The sequence below is a fragment of the Gracilinanus agilis genome, chromosome 2, assembly GCF_016433145.1.
Source record: "Gracilinanus agilis isolate LMUSP501 chromosome 2, AgileGrace, whole genome shotgun sequence".
NCBI lineage: Eukaryota > Metazoa > Chordata > Mammalia > Didelphimorphia > Didelphidae > Gracilinanus > Gracilinanus agilis.
Window position 1 is genome coordinate 404485594 of NC_058131.1, and position 25737 is coordinate 404511330.

General features: G+C 38.1%; 1 protein-coding gene across 1 annotated transcript in view; it reads left to right on the forward strand.

The window, feature by feature from the left end:
• The window catches only part of SIL1 (SIL1 nucleotide exchange factor), a 294004-nt gene that overhangs the window by 225577 nt on the left and 42690 nt on the right, over positions 1-25737 (forward strand). Inside the window, exon 8 of the mRNA XM_044664561.1 lies at positions 9138-9259. Within this exon, the coding sequence (XP_044520496.1) occupies positions 9138-9259 (122 nt within the window). The remainder of the gene's footprint in view (positions 1-9137; positions 9260-25737) is intronic.

The following is a 25737-nucleotide window of genomic DNA, read 5'->3' on the forward strand; positions in this document are numbered from 1 at the left end:
TTTGGATATAGTACCAAATTGCCAGCCAGAATGGTTGGATCAGTTCACAACTCCACCAGCAATGCATTAATGTCCCAATTTTGCCACATCCCCTCCAACATTCATTACTCTCCCCTGCTATCATTTTAGCCAATCTGCTAAGTGTGAGGTGATACCTCAGAGTTGTTTTGATTTGCATTTCTCTAATTATCAGAGATTTAGAACACTTTCTCATGTGCTTATTGACAGTTTTGGTTTCTTTATCTGAAAATTACCTATTCGTGTCCCTTGCCCATTTATCAATTGGGGAATGGCTTGATTTTTTATACAATTGATTTAGCTCCTTGTATATTTGAGTAATTAAACCCCTTTCAGAGTTTTTTGTTATAAAGATTTTTTCCCAATGTGTTGTTTCCCTTCTGATTTTGATTGCATTGTTTTTGTTTGTACAAACCCTTTTTAATTTAATATAATCAAAATTATTTATTTTATATTTTGTTGTTTTCTCTAACTCTTGGTTGGTTTTAAAATCTTGGAATTGATACTTAGTACTGATTCTGAGACAGATGTTAAGGGTTTTTAAAAGTTATTAGATTTGGCACATTGTTATATCTAAAATTTTTCGGATTTCTATTTCTGTTATTTCATTGTTTTAATTCTTCCCTTCAACTTAATGTCAACTATAATTTTTTTAAGCATGCTATATAGACAGCAAAAAGGCATAGGCCTTTGTAATAATAATTACTTGGATATAGCAATTGAAGCATTTTTCTCATAACAACTCTATGAGGTGTGATAATTAGATTAAATCTACCAGTCCATCTTTAGATTTAATCACCAAAGGTGAAAACATCTCCACTTAACCCACAACTTGGGTGGTCTGTAATCCACGTGTGTTAGAATGAGTGACAAGTCAGAATTTACTGACTGCCTCATGGGCAGTCCTAAGAAAAGCGTCTGTTGTGATTGGACATGTAAACTAAGAGGAGGCCACAGGAAGTGATGCAAGAGAGGGCTTAAAGAGAGACCTCAGTCACCTGGGCTTGGTCTCCTGGTTTGTGAATGGGACCTGAAGGAGCTCTGCTGGTTCGTGACCAGGGCATTCCATGTGGTGAGTGTAAGACTGAATCTTCCTGAACTTCTCTTAAGGAACTTCCCTTTTAATAGAGAATTTGTGACTGAAGCTTTTTGCTTTATTTGCCTCTGGGGCCCCTGGCCCCCTGCCCTCTAGGCCTCTGGCCCTCTAAGTTTCTGGCCTTGGGTTAATTAGATCTACCTGGATTAACCTGGCTCTCTGAGACTGAAGCTTTAGGATCAAGGCCAGATTTTCCCTCAGTTGAGGGTTAATTAGATCTGCCTGAATTAACTAGGGGATTGGAGCAAATTACCTACTGTGTTAGAGTCTTATTTCCTTATTTCTTCTTCTTCTTCTCATTTGTAAATAAATTTCCATAAAAGTAATTTTAACTTGAGGTTACTCTTTAATTGGGGATTGATAATTGTCCAATCCCCTGGTGACTTAACCTTTTAATATATTCAACCCCAAAGCCCCTTTTTCTCCCCCATTAGAGAGGGCTATTAAAACAAGTATTGGTAGCCAGGTTTTGTACTTGAGGAAATAGTTAACTTATTCTGGGCCAAATATATGGTTTAAAAAAAAAAGCCATTTATTTCTTTTTTCAGTTAACGAGCATCTTCTCACTCCTGCTTCCCTTCTTGCATTGAAAAACAAACAGAAACCCCAAATCCATATTCATAATCAGTAATAATGAATCCCCTTATTTTGCCATCTATTGCCTCCTGTCAGGAGTTGGATTGCATGTTTTGGAATTCTGCTTGTTCATTGCATTGATCAACGTTCTAAAAATCTTTCTGCATTAATTTATTTTTTTCTCCTGCCCCTCTTCAAATGGAGAAAAAACTAGAACTTTTATAACAAATATATGTATTTAACAAAACAAATGACTACATAGTTCATGTCCAAAAATGTGTCTCATTCTGTATCTTGAATCTATCACATATATCAGGATGTGAGTATCATAAACCCTTATCTCCCCTCTGGAACCAAGGTTGATTAGTTATTAAATCTTTCAAAATTGTTTATTTTTACAGTATTGTGTTGATTGTATAAATTATTCTTTGGGTTCTTGTCACTTCACCCAGCATCATTTCTGGGACTTGTCTTCCCTGGTTTCTCTGATTTCCCTTTTGCCTTTTTTTTATATCACAATAACAGTCCATTACAGTCATAAACTATAATTTATTTAGCAAATTCTGCTTTTAAGGGACAACCCCTTGAGTTTTCAGGTCTTTACTACTATTTAAAAAAATGCTGCCACAAATATTTTTATACATGTTGGTCCTTTTTTCTCCCTTTCTTTGATTTCTCTTAGGAGGTATAGATCTACTAGTGATACTAATGGGTCTCAGGCTATACAGTTTAGTAACTTTTTGAACATAATTCTAAATTGCTTTCAGAATAAATGTATCAGTTCACAGCTCTACCAAGGAGTAAATTAATGTGATTATTTTCTTACGGCCCTTCTAACATTTGTTATATTCATTTATTGTCATTTTTGCCAATCTGATGGGTATGAAGTAGAATTTCAGAGTTGTTTTAGTTTGTGTTTCTCAAATTACTAGTAATTGGAAGTTGTGTTTTTTTTTTTAAATAGCTATTGAGCACTTGTATGTCTTCCTTTTGAAATTACCTGTTGTAAGGGGGAAAAAGGGGTTTTTGGGGTTCAGTATATTAAAAAATGGTCGCCAAAGGATTGAACTATTATCAATCCTCAATTAAGAATAATCTCAAGTCAAAATTGACGTTTATGGAAGTTCATTTACAATTAAGAAGAGAGAGAGGAAAATAAGGCAATAAGAATCTAACCCAGTAGTTAATTTATTATGATCCTCTAATTAATCCAGGTAGATCTTAACACTCAGCTGAGAGTTAGAGGGCCAGAGGCCCAGAGGTGAATGGAGCAAAACTTCATTCACAGAGTCTACTAAAAGAAATTTCTTAAGAGAAGTTTAGGAAGATACAGTCAGTCTTTAAACTCACCACATGAAATTCAAAGAAGATATTTAAAGCAGTCTCACCAGGGTCTCGGCATTCCAACACTCCTCCATGAACCAGAAGAGGTCTGTCACCAGACACACTCTTCCACCAAAGACCTCTCACTCACTCAACTCCCTTTTTATAAAGGGGCCATTTATGCGTCACTTCCTGTGCCTTCCCCTAGCCTGCGTGTCCAATCACAATTGACGATTCTCATAGTATTGCCTAGGAGGCAGTCACTTGATTCTGATTCGTCACCCACTCTAGAACATGTGGGTTATGGACCTCCCAGAATTAGAGGTGTTCTCACCTTTGGTGATTAAATCTAAAGATGGGTAGTGTAGACTTAATCTAATTATCACACTGTTCATATCCTTTTGTCAGAAAAACTTGCTTTTTTTCCCTCGTTAACTTGTAAATGCTTCTCCTGTCTATAAGTCCAGAATATTTTCCATAATCTTCCATTACCACTCTTTAGTCATTAATGAAAATGTTTACTAAATCAAGACCAAGGACAAATCCTGGGATGCACTATTAGAAAACTCTCACCAAAAACTGATCCATTAATAACTTCTCTTTAATTCTGGTTAATGCAAATAATAGTGAATCTACCTTTCCGAACTCTTACTACTTTAGTTTAGTGCCCCCCTACTTCACCTTTTCTTTCCAAAACTTTTTACCTTATGATACCTAGCATCATTTCTAAGACTGAAGAATGATAAGGGCCAGGCAGTTGGGGTTAGGTGACTTGCCTAGGATCTGAGGACAGATTTGAACCCTGGTCTTCCCAACTGCCAGCCTGACACTTGTGATACTTCTTACTAGCTTTTTAGTTACTTCTTAGTAGCCTTTCCAAAAAATCGTATAAAATTAATCTGGCATGACTTGTTCTTGGTGAAATCATTAGCTCAACTGTCACCTCTGCCAATTCATTTGTTGTTTTCTATCCTGAGCTCTATCCAGGTCTGGTGATTTGAACTCATTGAAGCCAGCTAGGTTGAATCTTTATCATCTCCTCAGTTTTCTTGAACTTCAACTCTGTTAATACTTTTTGTTCTGCCTGCCTCTGGCTGGTCTTTCTCTTTGGCAGGAAACAGTACAAACCAAATAAAGTTTGTTTTTATCCTTCATTATCTATTGCTATTGCTCTATTCACATTGAGCTAAACTTTTGGCCATTATTTGATCTGTTCTTATAGGTGTGTAGTGTTAAATTGGAAATAACACAGAACTACTAAAGTAGTCAGAAAAAACAGGTCTTTAATCAGGAAAGGGATAAATCCAATATTTGGCCCTTTACTTGGAGCCTGACACCAAAACTTTTACAGGGTCTATACCAGGGGTCAGCAACGTATGGCTCTCAAGCCATATCTGGCTCTTTCTGCAGGAGCCATAAAGTCAATTTTTTTTCAGGCACTGTTACAGGAGCACGCACTGTGAGCACTGTACGGCTCTCACAAAATTACATTTTTAAAAATGTGGCGTTTATGGCTCTCACGGCCAAAAAGGTTGTGACTCCCGGTCTATACCCTCGGACTCTGGGGACAATATCCCTGGGAGTGACACTGCGCTAAGTGACAGCTCTGAAGGACAAAAGCATTTGGGGAATTTATGTACATTCTGGGGAACTGAGGGACAGGGAAATGTGATTGATTGATGTTACCATGGCTACAAGGAAATGGAAGTGTCCAAACTATACCAACAGGATACAATCAAGCTTGGGAAAGGAACCATAAGCAGAGGCTAGGGTGTAAGGCAGTGATAGGCAACCTTTGGAGGTTGGTGTGTCAAAACTCGCCAAAAAGCTGAGCATAACTCAGGTGGTATGTCATTTCAAGAAAAACACCATAATTTCACAATATTTATAGTTTAAATAAAAAAAATGTATAATTGTAATATATAACTATATTTAATAAACCAAAATAGATAAATCAATATAGGTAGAATTGTCATCTATAGTGCACAGAGTGTCTCCACTACAGCAAATGTTTCATCCTTGGCATAGAAAATGGAGGATGGTCCCTGCCCCAAAGACAACTAAGACAAAGAGGGTACTTAGCATTTACTTAGCCCCACCTAATTGGGATTATCATTTACCTTAGAGACTATTATTTTTTTTGTAGTTATTTTATTTTATTTTATTTTTTAAACATTTATTAATATTCATTTTTAACATGGTTACATGATTCATGCTCCCACTTTCCCCTTCACCCCCTGCACCTACCCTCACCCATGGCTGATGCACATTTCCACTGGTTTTATCATGTGTCATTGATCAAAACCTATTTCCAAATTGTTGTTAGTTGCATTGGTGTGGTAGTTTCGAGTCCACATCCCCAATCATGTCCACCCCAACCCATGAGTTCAAGCAGTTGTTTTTCTTATATGTTTCCTCTCCTGCAGTCCTTCCTCTGAATGTGGGTAGCATTCTTTACCATAAATCCCTCAGAGCTGTCCCGGGTCATTGCATTGCTGCTGGTACAGAGGTCCATTACATTCAATTTTACCACAGTATATCAGTCTCTGTGTACAATGTTCTTCTGGCTCTGCTCCTTTCACTCTGCATCAGTTCCTGGAGGTCTTTCCAGTTCACCTGGTTCATTCCTTTGAGCACAATAGTATTCCATCACCAGCATATACCACAATTTGTTCAGCCATTCCCCAATTGAAGGACATACCCTCCTTTTCCAGTCTTAGAGACTATTATTGATCTGAAACTGAAACTGCTAGTCTGAAATTCCCTTTGTATAATTAGAAAATGTTGTACCCCAGGACTACATTCCCCAGAATTCCTTTAGTATTTCCCAAAATTCCCTTCCTCTCTCCACTACCTTGCATGTTCATGATATATATATATATATCGTTGTGTGTAACTCCACCTCTCTTTCCTCTCCCATCCCACCCCTGCCCCCAACCCCTGCATGCATGGCTGGGAAAGCTGGCTTTATTCAGGCTTTTACTTTTGGCTTTTTCTTCCCTTCAAGTTATTATTAATAAACTTTATTAAATATAATACTTGGAGTATTGGGGTATTAATTTTTAATCTTACACCTTCAAGGTAGATTCTCATGGGAATAAGGATAGACTTTAATTCTCCAGCTTTCAAGCTTGAGGTTCTCTTAGATTCATTCCCCTTTGACAGTAGCTTTTTTTTTTTTTTTAATTTTCTTGATGGATAGCCATTTTCAGTTATATCTGAGTCTGTGACTGCATTTGGGGTTTTCTTGGTAAAGATACTAGATGTATTTTGCCATTGCCTTCTCAGTCTTATTTTACAGATGTGAAAAATGAGGCAAACAGGGTTAAGTGATTTGCCCAGGGCCACATAGCTAGTTAGTGTCTGAGGCCATATTTGAACTAAGTAAGAGGAGTTTTCCTGACTCTAGTCTTGATGCTGTGTCCACTGCACCACCTAGCTGTCCCTTTTATCTTCTTACTCAACTTTGTTTCCTTCTGAGATTAAAAAAAAAATCCTAATTGGCCATTTAGTTACTTGTACACTCAGATATTGATTTCTTCATGCAGCTTGTCCTTTTCTTCCTCGTTGAAATTATTTGTGGTTTCATTGGAATTTCATTTTTGAGTGCTTTCCATAAACACCAATTTAGCCAGTGAGTCTCATGTTATTGTGTGTACTTCTCTCTTGGAGACAAAATGTCTGCACTCTTAGTCTTTTTTCAATATAAATTTTTATTGACATTTTGTTTTTCAAATCAACATAATTATCCTTACCATTCTTCTTGAGTTCCCACAGAGCTACCCCTTATAGCAAATATTATTTTTTAAAAGCCTTGCCTTAACCCCAACTCCCCCAAAAGAAGAGAAAGAAGAGGACAAAAAAAACCTATAACAACTTCTCAATATGTTGAAAAATGTGGAAGCATGAACAATGTTACTTAACTCCATGAAGAGATGGGTTGGTGGGAAGAGTTTTGTCTCACATCTATTCATTTGAATTGTATTTGATCATTATAATTTTGTTACATTCACTTTAAAAAAAATTAAGTTCTTAGAGTTATCAGAAGGACTTCTTTCCCTTCCGGGCTCAGAGAGCCATCCCATATAACTTACAAGTTTGGAGGCTTCTAGATTCCATGTCGATATAACATAGTGTTTTTTAGAGAGAAAAAAAATCAGCCTAACTAATTGATACACTGAAAAAACCTCAAAACATGTACAGTTTTTTAACACCTATGGATTCCCACCTCCATGAAAGGGTGATCTTCCATATAAGTTTGTTCAAATACTGTTTAGTCTATTTATAAAATATTTACTTTTGGGGGCAGCTGGGTAGCTCAGTGGAGTGAGAGTCAGGCCTAGAGACAGGAGGTCCTGGGTTCAAACCCCGCCTCAGCCACTTCCCAGCTGTGTGACCCTGGGCAAGTCACTTCACCCCCATTGCCCACCCTTACCAATCTTCCACCTATGAGACAATACACCAAAGTACAAGGGTTTAAAAAAAAAAAAGTAAAAATAAAATATTTACTTTTGATTTTTTGGAGGGTAGTTCTTCCTTCCCTTTATAATGTTGTAGTTTACTGCATGTATTTTCTTTGCTCTGCTCCCTTCCTGTAGTTCTTTCCATGTTTCTTATAGGGTTTCAGTTATAATGAATCATGAAGGTATTAAAGATGTATTCAAAAGCTGACTCTTATGAGCAAAGTGCTCATGGACCAGACTTTTGGATATATTTCTAATATTTTACATGATTGATTTCTGAATACTTAAAATGGGTTGGGCTCAAATTTTGTGGAACTCAAACCTCTACTATTGTCTGCAGTCTGGAAGGCTGGCATGCAATTTCAATAGTTTCTTTGTAATGTCAAAGACACACACTCAGTATCTCGATGAGATAGTGCCAGTGCTCTGGAGAAAGAAGGACTTTCAAATGAGCTTCTGGTCCAGGGACTGGCTATACCATTGCCTTGGTATCCATTTCTTTATCTTGTAATTGATTGTCAATATTATGCTAATATTTCTGCCAAGCCACCTGTTTGATTGACATCCTGCAACCCCCATGGCTACTTTCCTTAATAAAGGCAGTTCAGCTCAGTCACCCTCTGATCTCTCACCATCTGAGGAGGAGCTGGCAGGCTGAACATTATGCTGAAAATTCCTGTGTCTCTTTGTCTATTTTCTCTATGTCCTTCCTGCCTTAATCTTTAACCCTTCCATCTATATTCCCTCAGTTCCTTTCGAGTGATCAAATCCCGCAAGAAGATCTTGTAGCAGCAGGACTTTTCTGCTTATATTTGCTTTTGATTTGTTTTGGGTGTGTGTTTTTTTCTATTTTCATTGTCATATTCTTAATATATTGTTTCTTGGTTCTGCTTATTTCACTCTCCCTCAGTTAATATAGATCTTTCTATGCTTTTCTGTATTCATCACATATGTGATTTCCCACAGCACAGTAGTATTCCATTTATATTTATGTACCACAATCTGTTTAGCCATTTCCTATCTGATGGACATGTGTTTTGCTTCCAATTCTTTGCTATCACAGAAATTGCTGCTATAAATATTCTGTTGTATATGGGGATTTTCTTATCAGTGGTTCCTTGGGGTATAAACTCAATAATTGAATCTCAAAGGGTATGGACATTTTGTTCTTTACTAGCTTCTGTCTAGCTGTTTGATTTTTCCCTCCAGTAGGATTCTTACTCAGCCTGAGTCATCATTGATTGAGAGTCAGTGCTATCTTTTATATTGATGTTAGTCTCTAGTACCTCAGAAAAGCCTGGCAGAGGCAAGAAGCATGATGACATTTCCACCCCACCCCTGTAATGTGTATTTTCTGTGTTAATAGCATACATATGAGGAGTTCATTCACATGAGAAATAAAATTTGAACCCTAATCATACTGTTTAAATTATTCAGAATATGTATTTGTCGTTAGGTCCAGAGCAATACATGTATGATGTTAGATGAATGCCCTTTTCTAGTTAATCTGAAGGTCACCATTGTTGTTGGTATTTTTTTATTTATGTGTGACCTATTTTTAACTTTTATTTTTGACCAGATAGAAAAAAATGGATGTGAGAAATTTGTTCTTAATTTGAATAGTTGAAATTCCCTTATAGAAACGCTGTCTTCATTTGCAGATGGATAATGCTCAGGACCTGCTCTCCTTTGGGGGTCTTCAGGTGGTGATCAATGGGCTCAACAGTACTGAGGACTTGGTGAAGGAATATTCTGCCTTTGTGTTAGGTGCTGCTTTCTCCAGGTAAGCTCCAGTTTAGGGATTACCATTTAGATGGCAGGGTCAAAATAACATTTTTGACATTTCTGTCCACCTGTGTGGAGGTCTGTGGGAAGTCCTCTAGGCCTTAGTAGCACATTTACAACTTCAGTTCTGGGTGTTCCCATGGGAGAGGTAATGAAGAACTTGTTCCTTCCCTTATTGCACAGAATATAGAGTCCTTCTCTTCCTTTAAGGTATGGCCCAAAAGGAGAAAAAGAGTTCAAGCATCATCTTCTGCAGAAAGTATTTCTTGATTCCATCACTGCTAGTGTCCTGTCTCCTGAACTATTTTGTATATATTTGTATTTATTGTTCCTAGAAGCAGTACAGTGGACAGGCCATTAGGCCTTGAATCAGGAAGATCTGAGTTCTAATTCAGCCTCAGATACTTAACTAGCTGTGTGATCTTGAGCAAGTCACTTTTGTCTGCCTTAGTTTCCTTGTCCGTAAAATAGGGATATTTGTCTCCCAGGGGTTTCTGTGAGGATCCAGTGAGATAATATTTGTAAAGCATGACATGGAATAGACACTTAATAAATACTTCCTCCTTCCCTTTTATATATTTGTCATCTTAATTAAAATGTGAACTTCTGCCAAGTAGGTTCCCGCCCACCTCCCATTCTTTGTATTTGTATCTTCAGCATTTGACATGTACCTAGTACGTAGTAGGTACAGGGAAGTTTTCCCTGATATCAGGCCCAAATTCATCCATTATACTTGGTTATGCCCTCTAAGGCAACAATCTAATCCTTCTTCATATAACAGCTCTTCAGATTCATGAAGACAAAAACTATCATACCTTTTCCCATACCCATGCCCAATTCCTCATAGAACTTGTACTCAAGACCTCCCCCCACCCCTTAGTTCCCTTCCTGGACTCTGGGCAGCTCATCAGTGCCATTCTTGTTCTTCCAGAACTGCCCCCAGGGTTCCATGTATTGGGACTGGGGCACAGCATGGAGGGATTTATTCCTCTCTTTATGGAGCCCGATATTGCAATGGCTTGTTAACCTGCTATGTCACCTGGTTCATGCACATTTAGGTGCCAATTCTCTTTAGTCTCCAGATCTTTTTCAGAATAATTGCTCTTTAGCTACTGTATTAGCTTCAAGTGGCTGTGAATTTTTCAACATTTCTTCTGCATCATGACTGTTTTTCCTAGCCCATCTCTTATATATTTATACTTTGTACCGCATTTCTAGGGCATAAAGTGAATAAAGCATTTAGAATGGCAGTATTTGGACAGAGGGCATAAATTCCTAGAAATGTGCTATTGACAGGTAATCAGTATCCGATCAGGGAATCTGAGGAATCTGTGTCCTAAAGAAGGACTGGAGTAGCTAATGGTAGCTCAGTGGATTGAGAGCAGGCTCATAGATGGGAGGTCCTGGATTCAAATCTGGCATCAGATACTTCCTAGTGGTATGATCCTAGAAGTCACTTAACCCCCATTGCTTAATCCTTATCATTCTTCTACCTTGGAACTATGGGAAATATTGATTCTAAGATGGAAGGTAAGGGTTTAAAAAATAAAAGAACATAAAATCTGACTTGTTTCTTATCAGAGAACCAGAAAACCATGGTATAGGAAGGATAGTCATTTTCTAGGTAAGTTTCTCAGAAGGAGTTGTTGAGAACTGTGGGACCACCCCATTGTTCCTCTCATGAGGAAGATCAGCTTATCTTTATATCACAATTCATGACCACGATTCTTCCTGCCTGTGAAACCTGCCAGGAATAAATTTCTTTCAGTCCTTTGCAGATGGACACCCTTGTCTGGCCACAACAATAACATTTGGGTGAGAAACTGCTCTGGATATCTACCTATTGAGAATTTTATAGGAAAAGATCTTCTTTTTGTTTATTTCTCTTCTTTAACCTGATTAATCAGAATTTGGTTCTGTTTGAAAGTTACCAAGAGTCTGATACTTCTTAGTGAAGGAGCAACAAGATTGGGCAACATCCTGGAGAGGAAGTGGGGGGAAGTACCATGAGAAGTTGCCTTTTTCATTTGTTTTTCCCCATGATAGCCCTCTCAAATGTTGATCTCTAGACTGATGGCTGAGACTTGGCTTCTGAAACATATGAATAGTTTTCTCAGAAGTAACTGAGGCTAGGTACTACAAGACAGTAGGTTATTTACTCCTTACCCGTTGTAACTCCCTCTTCCTTAGTTTATAGGATAAACTAGTTTATAGCTAGTGATAAAAGAGGAAATTCTCATCTCACCTTACAACAAATGAGGGAATTCTAACTTCACCTTAATCCTCACATTCATCACTTCTTATAATGAAACAAAGGGAAATGAAAATCTCTCTCTCTCTCTCTCTCTCTCTCTCTCTCTCTCTCTCTCTCTCTCTCTTTCTCTTTCTCTTCTCTCTCTCNATTATGTTTTGCATATTCCCCCCCTTTCCCAGTAGGTAATTAAACATTGAATAGCACACTGCTGAACAGAAGCACTGAATTTGTGTCCCTGTATCACTTACCAGTTTTGTGATCTGGGGCAGATTAGCTCACATCTCTTAGTTTATTTCTAAAATTGTAAAATGAATGGGCTCGATAATTTCCATGGTCACTTCCAACTCTAACATTCTCCATAAATGTCATCCTCCAGGATAAAATAGAAGTTTTATTATTTGTTATTTAAAGCCCTTTTCAACCTGGTTCTAACCCACCTTCCCAGGCTAATTAAACATTATAGTATTCGTTTTCACACATGCCACCCTCCAGACAACATGGCCTATTTGTTTCTTCTCTCTCTCTCTCTCTCTCTCTCTCTTCTCTCTCTCTCTCTCTCTCTCTCTCTCTCTCTCTCTCTCTCTCTCTCTCTCACACACACACACACACACACACACACACACACACACACACACACACACACAGAGAGGCAGAGAGAAATTAAGTGAGGACAAGAAAAGAGATTTCTAGCTTCTGACTTCAGCCTCTCCTAAGTCAAAGGACTTATTCTTGTGTCCTTTAAAAGCCATTAAGCTTTCCAAAGTCCTGGACTCATTCAATTATTTCTTTTCCCATTGCATTAACTAAAATGTGACCAAGCCAAACATTATTAGCGTCTTTCTAGGTCTTCTTTGGGAACCTTTTCAGTAATTCTGAGCCCCGTGTTAGAGCCATCACTTTCAAAGCTTCAACAAAGAAGTCCCTTGCAGCTGCTTGTGGAAATACATTTCTTGTGAGAAAATGTTTAGCATCCTGTTCTTATGGAAGATTTAAGGGGACTAACCCACAGTCACAAACAGTTGGATGAGGCCTTTTGATCTCCATAACTCACCAAGGGGCTAGGTCAGTGTTAACACAGTGTTATTAGGACTTTTCAGTGATTGCATTAGCATAAGAGCATGTTAACATTTATTCAGTGTTGCTAAAATTCAAATAGAGATAAATATAAAATATTACAATTTCTTGTTTTGGTTGCAACAGACTGCTGCATGCAAAATGATTTGGCACTGCTTTTGATAGCCCATTGGAGTGCCATTAGGGTGATAGCATAGTATTATCAAAGCTATCCAAATACTGGTGGTAGAATCCCCAATATCCTGAAAATGTCAATGTTTTATGCAAACAGGAACTTTAAGAATGGCAAGAATGTGTCCTCCTAGAAAAGGAGACCTTTAGTGCTCTTTTGTGATTTATAAGAAACCCTACCCCCTCTTTTAAAATCCACATTTCTTCTCAAGTATTGTATTTTGAGGTAAAATTGAATGTGCCATGGACATTCTGGGACATCATTTCCTAGAAATATGATGCAAAGTATCTATATATAAGATATAGGTTTGGAAAAAGTCATGATGCTAAAGAAATGGAAAAATTTGCAGTCACTTGAGGCTGATATAGGATGGTTGAACAACAGTTAGTCTGATAAAGCCCAGTTACTAGAATTATAGAAGCCTTGGGCTGGAAAAATCCTCTAGAGGCCATTTAGTTCTCTCCCTTTCTTTTTCTTCCTTTTTTTTTCTTTTTAATCTCTGAACTGGATTACACCTAAACTCACACTATTCTCTGTCCAGAGCCTGGACCTAGAGGTAGACCATGTAAGCAGGTGCCCCTCAATACAACTGACCCCACCCTTTCTCTCTAGCGTTATTATACATTGCTAGTTTTCTCATAAAACTATGTTCTTTTCTCTATTCCTCTCCTACCTCTCTTTCTTTGACTATCTCCTATGCCCGAAAGGCAATTCCTCTTTATCTCCATTTCATTTCCTTCAAGATGAGGTAAAACACTGTCTTCTACACAAAATCTTCCCTGATCTTCACTGTTGCTATTGTCCTCATTCTCCAACTTCCTGATCTTTATTGTGTATTCATTATTTATGTGGGCGGCTAGATGGCATAGTGGAAGAAGTGCTGGGCCTGGAGTCAGGAAGACCTGTGTTCAAATTTGACCTCAGACACTTACTAGCTTATGTGACCCTGGGCAGGCCACTTAACCCTGTTTGCCTCAATTTCCTCATCTGCCAAATGGGCTGGAGAAGGAAATGGAAAACTACTTCAGTGTTTTTGCCAAATGGGGTCACAAAGAGCAGATATGACTGGAAACAACTGAACAACAACATTCTTTTTTAAAAATGTTTTTATTTTTAAAACCCTTACCTTCCGTTTTAGAATCAATACTCTGTATTGGTTCTAAGGCAAAAGAGTAATAAAGGGCTAGTATAAAAATTAAAAATGATAAAGGCTGGTATAAATATATATATTAGTATTTTAATTAAAGCCATGTTGATAGATAAAATCATTAGACCACGCGCTTGTAAGCATTCAAAACTGCCGCCTCCATACTGCCTCCTAGCCAAGCCCTACTCGCCAAAGAAGAGAGCCCACTCCCTCCTAACCCACGAGATTTAAGCGCTCCCCTGCGTCAAGACGTCGGAAACGGAAACCAGTTGGACCATGTTGGATCAAGGGAAATGTAGTTTTGATACATTTCCCTTGTCCATAGAAATATATACATTTTTAGATGGTTTTTTCCAATTTCCTTTTTACACTAGGCAATTAAAAGTTAAGTGACTTGCCTAGGGTCACACAGCTAGGAAGTGTCTGAGGCCAGATTGAACCTAGGACCTTATGTCTCTAGGGGCCTGACTCTCAATCCACTGAATTACCTAGTAGCCCCCAACAACATTCTTTCTATACCGGTGATGGCAAACCTATGACGCATGTCAGCACTGACACATGTAGTTATTTTCGATGGCCACTTGCGGCCACATACAGAGAAGTATGGGGTTGCATGCCAAGGATGAAACATTTGCTGTAGTGTAGTGTAGACACTCTGTGCACTATAGATGACAATTCTACCTATATTAATTTACCTATTTTGATTTATTTAATACAGTTATATATTACAATTATACATTTTTGTTATTTAAACTATAAATATCGTGAAATTATGGTGTTTTTTCTCAAAGTGACACACCACCTGAGTTATGCTCGTTTTTTTGGTGAATTTTGACACACCAACCTCCAAAGGTTGCTCATCACTGTTCTATACTTATTTATGTGCATGGTGTCTTCCTTGACAGACTGTAAGCTCTGTGAGTATCTCCTGTTTCATTTTCTTTTTCTTTGTGTTTCTACCACTGGGCTGAACAGTGGTAGAACAGACAATAAATCCTTTGATCAGTTAAAGGGGGCATGACAAGAGATACCTTTTAACTTAATTTTTATAAATAATTATGCATCTTTCATGCCAGAGAGCCATGTTAGGTGTTGTGTTTGAAAGTCCGTTATGTCACAGTTAAGAGCTTCTAGCATCCATAGTCCATAGTATGCAGGGTGTGGACAGTTTTTCAGTGTTGTCTACAGTGCTGAAATCCCATGTTTCGTCTCTTTTCCCCTTACGTTTCTGCCTTCTTTTTGGCATACACCTATTGTCATTATTCTTTTTTCCTTAGGTTCAATCAAAATCTTAATTTCTACATTGGTTATCGTACATTTATTACCATTTATAAAGATGCTTATGTTAAGTTATATGTTTCCTGATGTTAACAGTATCTGCTTCAGGTTTGTTGGGACCCTGCCTGTTCCTTGTTCATTGCCCACCTCATGGTCCTTCAGTGGTCAGTCAAAAGCTATGCCAGTTCATTTTTCATGCAGTATTTTGCAACCAGAACACAGTATTATTATATTTTTATGCTGATTTCGATTTAAATATTAGTGACACTGGAATTTTATTTGCATAGTTGGATTGTATAATAAGTTCTCTATATCCCCCCCAAGTTGATTTTTCTTCCAGTCATCTGGCTAGTGTGAAATACAGTTGATCCCCAGGCGGAGGATTTAACTACACATTTCTCCTTAGTCATTCTTCTTGATCTGTTTGCAGATGCACCTCATATCCCTGATGCTCTCTGAGAGCTTGAAATCAACAGGCTTTCCCTTCCCACCCCCCATCTCTCTGTTGTTCTTTCAGTCTGTTGACTGGGGTGTCTCCTCTGAGATTTCACATACTTTCCCTTCAAATGATAAGACCAGAAACTCTTATAAATCCCATTCTTGTTTCTATAGTCTACTGAATGACCTCCAAGATAAGTCTGCCCTTCTCTAGTCTCTGTAGCATCAGCTTTCTCCTTCCTCTCCATCCTTCTTTGGCAGTCTTATTTTTCAACTTTCTTATAACGTGGTTGTCTCAGAACTATACGTAATCAAAAAAAAAAATAAATTTGAGGAAGGAATTGGAAGATCATTCTCTCTGCCCACCCTACTTCCCCTTAAGTGAAAGGGCCTCCCAGTGATAAATTTTCCCTTCTCCCAGTATAGATCTTTATCGGCTCTGCCACTGAGAGTTTTAGTGAGAGTTATTTGGGGCACTGAGAAAAGTGAATGTCTGGTGCAAACCTACCCTTTCCTGGCTCTGAGGCCAACTCTCACTTCATTACCCCATGTTGCCTTTCTCCTCATTTTCATAGATTATCACCTAGTTCCAGACTCAGAAGTTAGGTTGTGGCATTGCAAAGAGGACAGTACCTGAAGTCCCTAGGGGACCCTGGGACAGGACACGTTACTTTTATGCACCTCAGCATAAGGTCTGGATGACTGACTTCTGTGACTTCTTCTGCCTCTAAGTTTATGATCTTATAACTATTTAAAATTTAATGTGGTATCAACACTTTATTTGGCAATGAAGAGTAAACCTAGCCTTATCGAGAGCCTGGAAGACATAAGTCAGGAATCTGGAAGATGTCATACTTTGGAAAATTAACATTTTACTAAAAATTAATGTGTTCCCTTCTTGGTCCCTGCTTTGCTAGTATAGGCAAGGTGATGGAGGGAAATTGTTTATAGGTAATAAAGAGAATGTGGAACAACTTGTATGTAATAAGTTATTTAACCGCTTTTTATGGTTGGCCCACACTATTGGTTAACTGGAATAAAAGCAAATTCAAGGTATCATTAAAAAAAAAAGAACTTCAACTATTAACAGATGTAAATAGGGAAAAGGACTGGAAATGTTACCTCAGGGGACGACTGTGATTTCAACTGGGAATCTCCCAGGATAGGAAACTTTCCATCCGTGCAAAGTTTTAAGTCCCTTCTCAGCAATATATGGTGTTAGAGTATCATGGTGGTTAACTAATTTGGTTTGGTATATTCTCACATTTTCTTTGGAACTTTAATCTTTTAAAAATTTTTATTCTATTAGATTTTATATTATATTCGTTTCCAAATATATTTCTCCTTTCCCTCTCAAGAGCTATCCCTTACACAAAGACTAGAAACAAACAAAAACATTCAGTAAAAATATTCAACCTTTTGCCAACATATACTAAGTATTCCCCTCCCATAGTCTCCTACCTCTGGAGGAAAAAAAAGGTGAGAGAGATGCACTTTCCTCATATCTTTTAGGGTTATTGGTCATTATAAAATTACCCAGCATTAATTATCATTGCATAGCAGTAGATTCAGTTTCCATTAATATTGTCACATTATCACAAAACATTCTTGCATATTGTTTTCACATGCTTACTTTGCATTATTATTTTGCTCATCAGCAACTATTTTATGTTAATTTGAGAAATAGGAATTATTTTCAAATATGTTATATAAAGACTAAAAGCTACCCCACAGTTCAGGGTGTACCTCCTGGCTATCAAAACCATAGCTCCAGGGGGAAGTTGAGTGACTCAGTGGATTGAGAGCCAGACCCAGAGATGGGAGGTCCTGGGTTCCAGTCTGGCCTCAGACACTTCCTAGCTGTGTGACCCTGGGCAGGTCACTTAATCTCCATTGCCTACCCTTACTACTCTTCTGCCGTGGAGCCAATACTCAATATTGACTCCAAGATGGAAGGTAAGGGTTTAAAAAAAAGGTTCGCCATCACTGACCTAGAGCCTTTGTCATATAGAAGGAGAGAACAGATATTTAGGCATTTATTAATAACCACTATATTCCAGACATAGTACTATCAAGTATCATACAGATTGTCTGCCAACCCTGGGAGGAAGGTACCACTATTATCCCCACTTTACGATAGAGGAAACTGAGGCAGGAGAAGGTTAAGTGACTAGGGTCACATAGCTAATAAGTACTCCAGTCTAGATTTGAACTCATTTCTTTCTCACTCCAAGCTTAATGATTTATCCATTGTGCCACCTAGCAGTCCTAGGGCGTGTAGTGGTGTAATAAGCCTCTTCCTGTCAAGAGGAAGGAAATACATTATTGTGGAGCATAGACTAGTGCTGTAAGGCACAACATTCATCTAGGAAGCCAGCCAAAAACAGAAAACAGAATCTCCATTATAATCTTGTCTGAATTTCTGTGTTGACTTGAATTCCTGTCCCTAGTCAACTCTTTGACATTGTGTTAGAAAGCCTTTTTAGATTCTTGTCTGCTTTCCTTGAAACCTAGGAAAGTGGTCCAGGGATGAGGATATGAGAATGTTTCCTAGATTCTCTTTTTCAGCTTTCCTAATGGTCCCTGCTTGGCATGCAGATGAACCTGGGGCAAAGCAGAAGGTACATTCACCTTACTTTTTTTCATATTAATGCCATTATTATGCATACCTATCAGCAATAAAATTATTTGCTTGATTAAAGATTTCTTTGAAGCATAAGTCTTCTATTCATAATGATGTTATTTGTAGAAAGACCAAAATTAAACAATGATCACTTATTTTACTTGCTGACAAGTCTTCATAATAAAGGCAGAAATGTGGAACAATGGTAGGCCATATTCCTCATAATGTTTGAGTTCTTCCTCCTAGTTTTATTTTTGTGTCAATCAAAGAACATTATTGGAGCTAACTTTTTTCTCTTTACCATTGCAGTGAATCCATCATTCAGTCAATAAGCATTTGTCAAGGGCCTTCTATATATCTAACCACTCTAGTAAGTACTAGAGATACAAAAAGAAGCAAAAGACAGCTCCTGCCTTCAAGGATCTCACAATCTAATGGGAAAAAAATTAGTAAACAAACAAGCCAAAGCAATATCTGTCTTTCTGTCTGCACACATATACAGATGTATATTAATATATGCATACATGCATACACAAACTCTATATATGAGAAATGAGAAATAAACAAGAGGGAAAGCTTTTGAATTAAGAGATTAGGAAAGGCTTCCTGTAGAAGATGAGATTCTAGTTGTGACTTAAAGGAAGCCAGGAAAGTCAGTAGGTTATGATGAGTAGACATAGCCAGAAAATATGCATGGACCCAAAAAATGGAATTTCTTATTTGAGGAACAGCCTGAATGGAAGAGTGCATGGCAAGGAGCTCTGGACAGATGGGGAGATCTGGGTTAGGGAAGAGCTTTGAACATCAGAGAATTTTATACTTGATCCTGGAGGCTATAGGGAGCCATTGGAGTTTATTGAGTAGCAGGTCCCACTTTTTTGTTAGGAAAATCACTTTGTTGCCTAAATGGAGGATGGATTGGTGTGGAAAGAGATTTGAGACGGGCAGATCCACCAGCGGGCTATTGCAATAGTCCAGGAAATGAGGAGACGAGGGCTTGCACTAGAATAGTAGCAGTTTCAAAGGAGAGGAGGAGGAGAAAAGCAGCCACATTTGAGAAATGTTGCAAAGGTGAGGTTGAAAAGTCTCAGTATATAGTTATAGGATTAGAGGGTGAGACATAGAGAGGAGTAGAGAGTCACAGCCAGGTTGCTAAGAGACTGTTGCCTCCTCCAGCAATAGGAAAATTGTGGGGAGAGGATTTAAGGAAAAAAATTATGTGGTCAGTTTTGGACATGTTGATTTCTGAAAGGTAGTTGGAAACAGGAGGTTGAGGTCAACAGAGAGGTTAGAACAGGATAGGTAGATTGGAGAATCATTATCATAGATATAATAATTAAAGCCATGGAACTAGATGGGAATTGCCAAGTGAAGTAGTGTAAGAAGGAAGAGAGAAGCCCTGTCACAGGTGCCCCTTTGAGATACTGGGTAAGAATCTAGCCAAAGAGGCTGAGGAAGGGTCAGCATTATTTATTCTGCTTGTAGGTCTATTAAAACTTAGTTTTCTTTATAGAGATCACGTGGATTATATGATGAATTTTTGCCAGTTCTAGGAAATTGTCTTTGAGAATATCTTCTAAACAGTGTTTATGTTAATTAATTTTTCTGAATTCTCTGGGATAGCAGTAATTCTGATATTTCTGGGCTTATCTTCTACATTTGGCCTTTCACTACTTCCTGTGTTTTTCTGAGGCTGCATTTATAGCTATTCTGCACTGTGTGCAATTCACTATTATAAATCTGTTGGTTGTTTCTCTGGATTTTTGTGGCTTTCTATTCTCCATGTTGATTTTTTTTGTTTCGTCTTTTTTTTTTTTTTTGGAGGGGAGAAGTACATCTTTAAATTCTTTCTTAGTTTTCTTATGTGAATTTTTACTTTCTTTTATTTGTCTTTGTTCTTAGCATTGTCACAATTTATTTAATTTTCTGGGTATATATAATTTATTTTGTTTCAGGTTATCTTGAGTGATTTCTTTTCCCATTTCTGGTGCTTCTGGTACCTTAGTTAAGTCAATATAATTAATTATAGCAACACTATCATTCATTTTTAAAAAATTTTGTTCATTTTCATTTTTGTATTTTTTTTGTAGCTGTTTTCTTAAGTGTTCCATGTGGAGTATCTTGATTCTCTTCAGTCCTCTTACAGTCCCAATAAGCATGAATTAAAGGACTTTTTCTTTGTGCCAAGCATAGAGATGTGCACACATAGGGTGATAGAGTTAATAAATACTTGCCAAATTTAATTTATAGCCCAGTCTTTATTAAACAGCTGGGTGGCTCACTGGATTGAGAGGCAGGCCTAGAGATGGGAGGTCCTGGGTTCAAATTTGACCTCAGACACTTCCTAGCAGTATGATCCTAGGCAAGTCACTTAACCCCCCCTCCCCCCCCATCCCCATTGCCAGCCTTTACTGCTCTTCTGCTTTGGAACCAATACGTAGTATTGATTCTAAGATGGAAGGTAAGGGTTTAAAATAAAAAAAATTTTTTAGGGGGCAGCTGGGTGGCTCAGTGGATAGAGAGCCAGGCCTAGAGATGGGAGGTCCTAGGTTCAAATATGAACTCAAAAATGTTCTATCTGTGTAACCCTAGGCAAGTCATTTAACCCTAGCTGTTACTGATCTTCTGCCTTGGAACTGACAGTTAATATTGATTCTAAGACAAGAAGGTAAGAATTTTTTTAAAAATTGAGGGATTTTCCATCTCTTGGGAACATTCCTCTTCACATTTTGGATTTCTTATCTACTTACCCAGTGTTCAGTCTTTTCCCCATGACAGTATGGAACAATTTGGCTTCTAGGGCCTTTGCTGTGAGATTTGTTAGAGCCAGATCAGTTCAGAATACTGGCTTTTGTATTGACCCAGTCTGGAGCATGTTTGTACATCACTTAGAATGTCCATTTGCTCTGTTTGCCCTAAAGTCTCTGAGTAACTTATATTGGTACATACATAATACCCTCCCATTAATAAGGCTTTTTTTGCCCACTGTCTTGTGACTTGTATTGCTTTTAAAAATCTTCTGTTAATGGCAAATGTAGATTGATGATTTAAACTGCGAATGATGGCAGGGACTGTTTTCCATCCATGTATCCCTAACACTTAGTACAGTGCCTAGCATGTAGTAGGCACTTAATAAATGTTTGGCTTGATGAACCTTTTTTTAATAGGAGGAAGGGCATATAAAAGGTTCTAGGCACCCTAGAATTCAGAGTGGGAAGGTGTGATATGTATAGAAATGAGAATCTAGGAGCATCAAAGTTTGACATTGTCTGGTCATTTGTTTCTATGTTGTCCTGGTTTTTAAGTTGATGATGATTTTGCTTCCCTAATATGACTTGATCCCTGAAACTGGAAATAGCCACCAGGAAGATATTGTGACTGAAAAAATATACAGCATCAGATGACAACAAGATTATGAAAAAAGAAATATTCTCAAGCAGATTCTGAAGCTTTTCTTGTCTCTGGAACCTATATTTATTTAGTCCAAAGCCAGTCTTACTTTTCCAGTGCTACAAGCTTCTTCCTAGTGTTAACTAACTTCACAATGAAAGAAGCAGTATGATGTAATGGAAGGATGCTGAATTTGGAGTCAGAGGACATGAGCTTGAACCTCAGCCCCCTACACTAGCTGCCCTTGTAACCTTGAGCGGCAACTCCTCACCTCCTGTGTAATATAGGAGGTTCCACTTCTTAAATACCTACCATTCTTTGGTCCCTGTGTGCTGCACTTGGACTAGGCCCTTCTTCCCAAAAGGACTGAAAGCATTTGAGTTCTTTCAGTTGAATATAAGCCTCTGGAGTGTAGGCACCATTGTGTTTTTTTTTTTAATTTTTGTTTTTTGGTGTTCTGATCCCCAATGAATGGCATAGAGCTTTGACTATAGGAGATAAATAATAAATAATAAATGTTTATCTAATTGAGTTCTCTGTGCATAGCTTTGCTCTAATAAATTATCCTCCTCCAGCAGGAATCTAAGGATGGGATTCTCACTCTTTCCTTATACATCTGTATTCTTTTCACTCTTTATTTGCATTGTCTAACTGCCCTGTCTTTTCAGACTCCTGAGATAGTGTCAAGCACTATCCATAACAGAGAATAAATGGGAGCATCTTGAGGTCTGCCAGCTTTTTTATTAAACATTTGGAGGTCAGAGTTATTGGGAAAGCCTGGTTAATTTCTCTGAACATGTAGAAGTTAGTGAACGGGATGGCAGCAGTCATTTTGAAGTCTTTCCCTAATAACATATATAGCTCATTTCACCTGTCATCACATACAGTATCAGATCTCTTTTTCTTAATCTGTAAATTTGGGTAGGCCTTAGAATAGTTACTGGAACCTATTTGCTTCATAAAGTATAACCTAGTAGATCTGGATTGATCACTACAGGATTATAGTCTGGATATATAGGAAAAGTTGGATAATCTGAAGACATCTTTTGATTGTCTAGGAACAGAGCTGGAAGGTACCATCTCTAAGTAAGAGTATTAGGACAGTTTTTCATAGGTTTTCTTCTCTGATGGGGATGAAGAGTTCCCCTTAGTCTGAAAGATTATCTCTGTTGAAATTAGGAGGAAAAAGGTAATTTTCTAACTCCTTTTGTTCTAGTATGGTTTGGTAGTTATTTCAATATTCAGTAAATACTTTTATTTGAATTGAACATTTAATTGAATTAAATTTAGTGGCTAGAAGCTACAATCTGTCTTAGAAAACAGAGAAAATAGCCCCAGGCAAAGTTTTTTCTGAACTCTGTATTCTTGCCTTTCTTGCCAAAAATAGGTTTTGGACAAACTGGAGTGAGCCTGCCTTAAAACTGGACCTCTTTGATTCATTTCTCAGAAAACCTTAGTGAGCTGAATCAAGCAACATTCAAGGAGCCTTTTTTTTCCTGTGTAAAATTTAAGTCAAAAGATCTGTGGCACAGAGTGGTGCATGTCTCTTCCTCCCATTGAACTCCAGTAAACCAGAATTTTTCATTTGTACTTTTCCTTATCTGTAATGAGTTCTTCTGTTACTTACATCAAGGGATACATAAGGATGGAGAAAAGGACAAGAGAGCAAAGAATTGCAGCAATATTTACTTTCCCTCCCTCATCCAGAGGACTACACTTAAAGCTGTCTTCATAGGGACTTGGGGAGGGACAGAACTCCAGGACCCTTTGTCTGGATTTGGCAGGGTTGAGTGGGAGGAAAAAACCCAGGCAGGAGAGGCTGGCTTTGATGAAGATCTTGGCTCTAACTCAGGCTGGTTCTCAGAACCTCTTTTTCCTTATCTGTAAAATGGGGATAATAGTACCCGTTATACCTACTTGGGATGGCGTTGTTCAGATCAAATGAAGACTGTGGTATAAATGTCAGCTCTTATTTCATTATCTTAACTTGTGTCAGAAGGAAGTGATAAATGATATTGTATGTGATGAACTGTGTGAAATAAAAAATGACTGCTTGATTACTGTTGAACAAAAGCTTTCTTCATATTGGGTGATATATAATTCTATTTCAGAAAGATCTCTGAAATCAGCCACTCACTTAGGATATCTTCCAACTCCCTTTCTTACTACTACATTTTCCTAGTTTATATAACCTTGAGGTTTAAAGTTAATTTGTTTTTCCTGATATTCCATTCCTCTCTCTGATTTTATTTTGCATGTAATAATTTGCCTCGGTCCCAGCTACCACTTTGGTCAGGCTACCAGCAAAGGATTATAGCTTTGCTTCTAAGCTCCTCAGCCTCCTGGCTGAAGTGTCTGGCCATCTTACCAGCACACTGAATATTTTTCAGAGATCCTTTTGGTCTCCCTTGATGGCAAAGTCAAGGTGGATTAGGTTGTATAAATTTCCTAACAGAAGCCTTATCACCACTTTCTTTGCAGAGGACCCTGAAAATGAAAAGGATTAAGGAAGTTGAATGCTTATTTTTTTTAGTCCAGCTAGGAAAATGTGGTGTGAAAAATAGAAGTGTTACCCTCAGGAGTTTCCCCCTTAATTACAAAGTGGCATTTCTACTTTCCACTTTGTCAACTTGCATCCAACTGCAGAGGTTGAAAATAGAAATTAAGTTGAACTTGGACATAGGTAGCATCAAAATCAGTGCTTGAAATCAGACTGTGAAATCTAATGACATGTGATATATCAAATTCCTTGTCATTGGTTGATAGAATCTAGGATTTATCTTTCTATCATTCTTATTTCATAGTTGGGAAAGTAAGGACCCAAAATAATCAAGGGTGGGAGTGCTCGTAGGGAAGGACGTGTGGAAAATAGGGTTGGGACACTGGAAGAACTGGGAGGAGCAGGGCAGTTTACTTAGACCCAAAGGAGCAAACCTAGCACAGAAATGGGCTTGAAACATGACCAGCATATAACATTCCATGAATTCAGAAACATATCACTAGCTTCCTTTTTCACAGTTCAGCAAGGGAGTCACCAAAGGCCCATGTACCTGCCAGAGAGATGACAAAAGAACACAAAAGAGAATGGCTTAAATTTATATTCTGTCTCTGATTAATTCAATTTTAAAAATCATACTAAGCCATAAGGTGGGGGCAATTAGGTGATGCACTGGATAGAGTGCTGGGTCTGGAATCAGGAAAACCTGAGTTTAAATCTGGTCTCAGACATGTACTAACTGAGACTTTGGGCCAGTCACTTGATTCTATTTCCCTCAGTTTCCTTATCTAAAAAACGAGCTGGAGAAATAAATGGCAAAGCATTCCAGTATCTTTGCCAAGAAAACTTCAAATGGGGCCACAAAGAGTCAGTCATTGTTGACTAAACAACAACAACAAAGATAAGATATTGTATCATATGCTAGGAAGATTATGTCTGACCTCCAGGAGTTTATTATCTAATTAGAGAAAAGAACCATGTACTTATGCTGTACTGGGAAAATGTGATAAGTGCAAAGCTAATTGAGTGGGCAGTATACTTTCACTCTCAAGTTAGAGAAGGAATCACAGAAGACCTGAATTGGACCTTGACAAAGAAGCAATTCCTACCTGGAGCATGGGGGGTAGGGCATTCTAGGCATAGGAGAAGGCATGATGAGAAAAGGTAAAAGGTATGAGAGAGGGTATTTGGGATGGGAAAATACCAGCAGTCCTGATTGCTAAAGACATCCAGTTTGTGAAGGCAAGAGATAAGAGAGAAAGCTTAGAAGTTAAGTTGGAGCCAGACTGTGGCAGGTTGTAGGCATCAGTGTAAAGAGTTGATACCTTATTCCATGGGCAGTTGGGAACCCTTCTGAAGAATGATGTGACCCTAATGTATATCACCCTGAAGACACTTTAGGCATCACTGTAAAAGGGAGATGTGTGATGGGGGTGGGAGGCAAGTGGGGATGAGACCCAGAGCTCTAGAGGGTTTTAGCAGCAGAGAAAGGAGGAGATGAATTCAGGATATTTTCCAGGTAGAATCAACAGGAATTGGCCATTGTTTGGGATGCATAGTGTGAGGAAGAGTAAGAAAGCAATGGTGTTTCAGGTTTACAAAG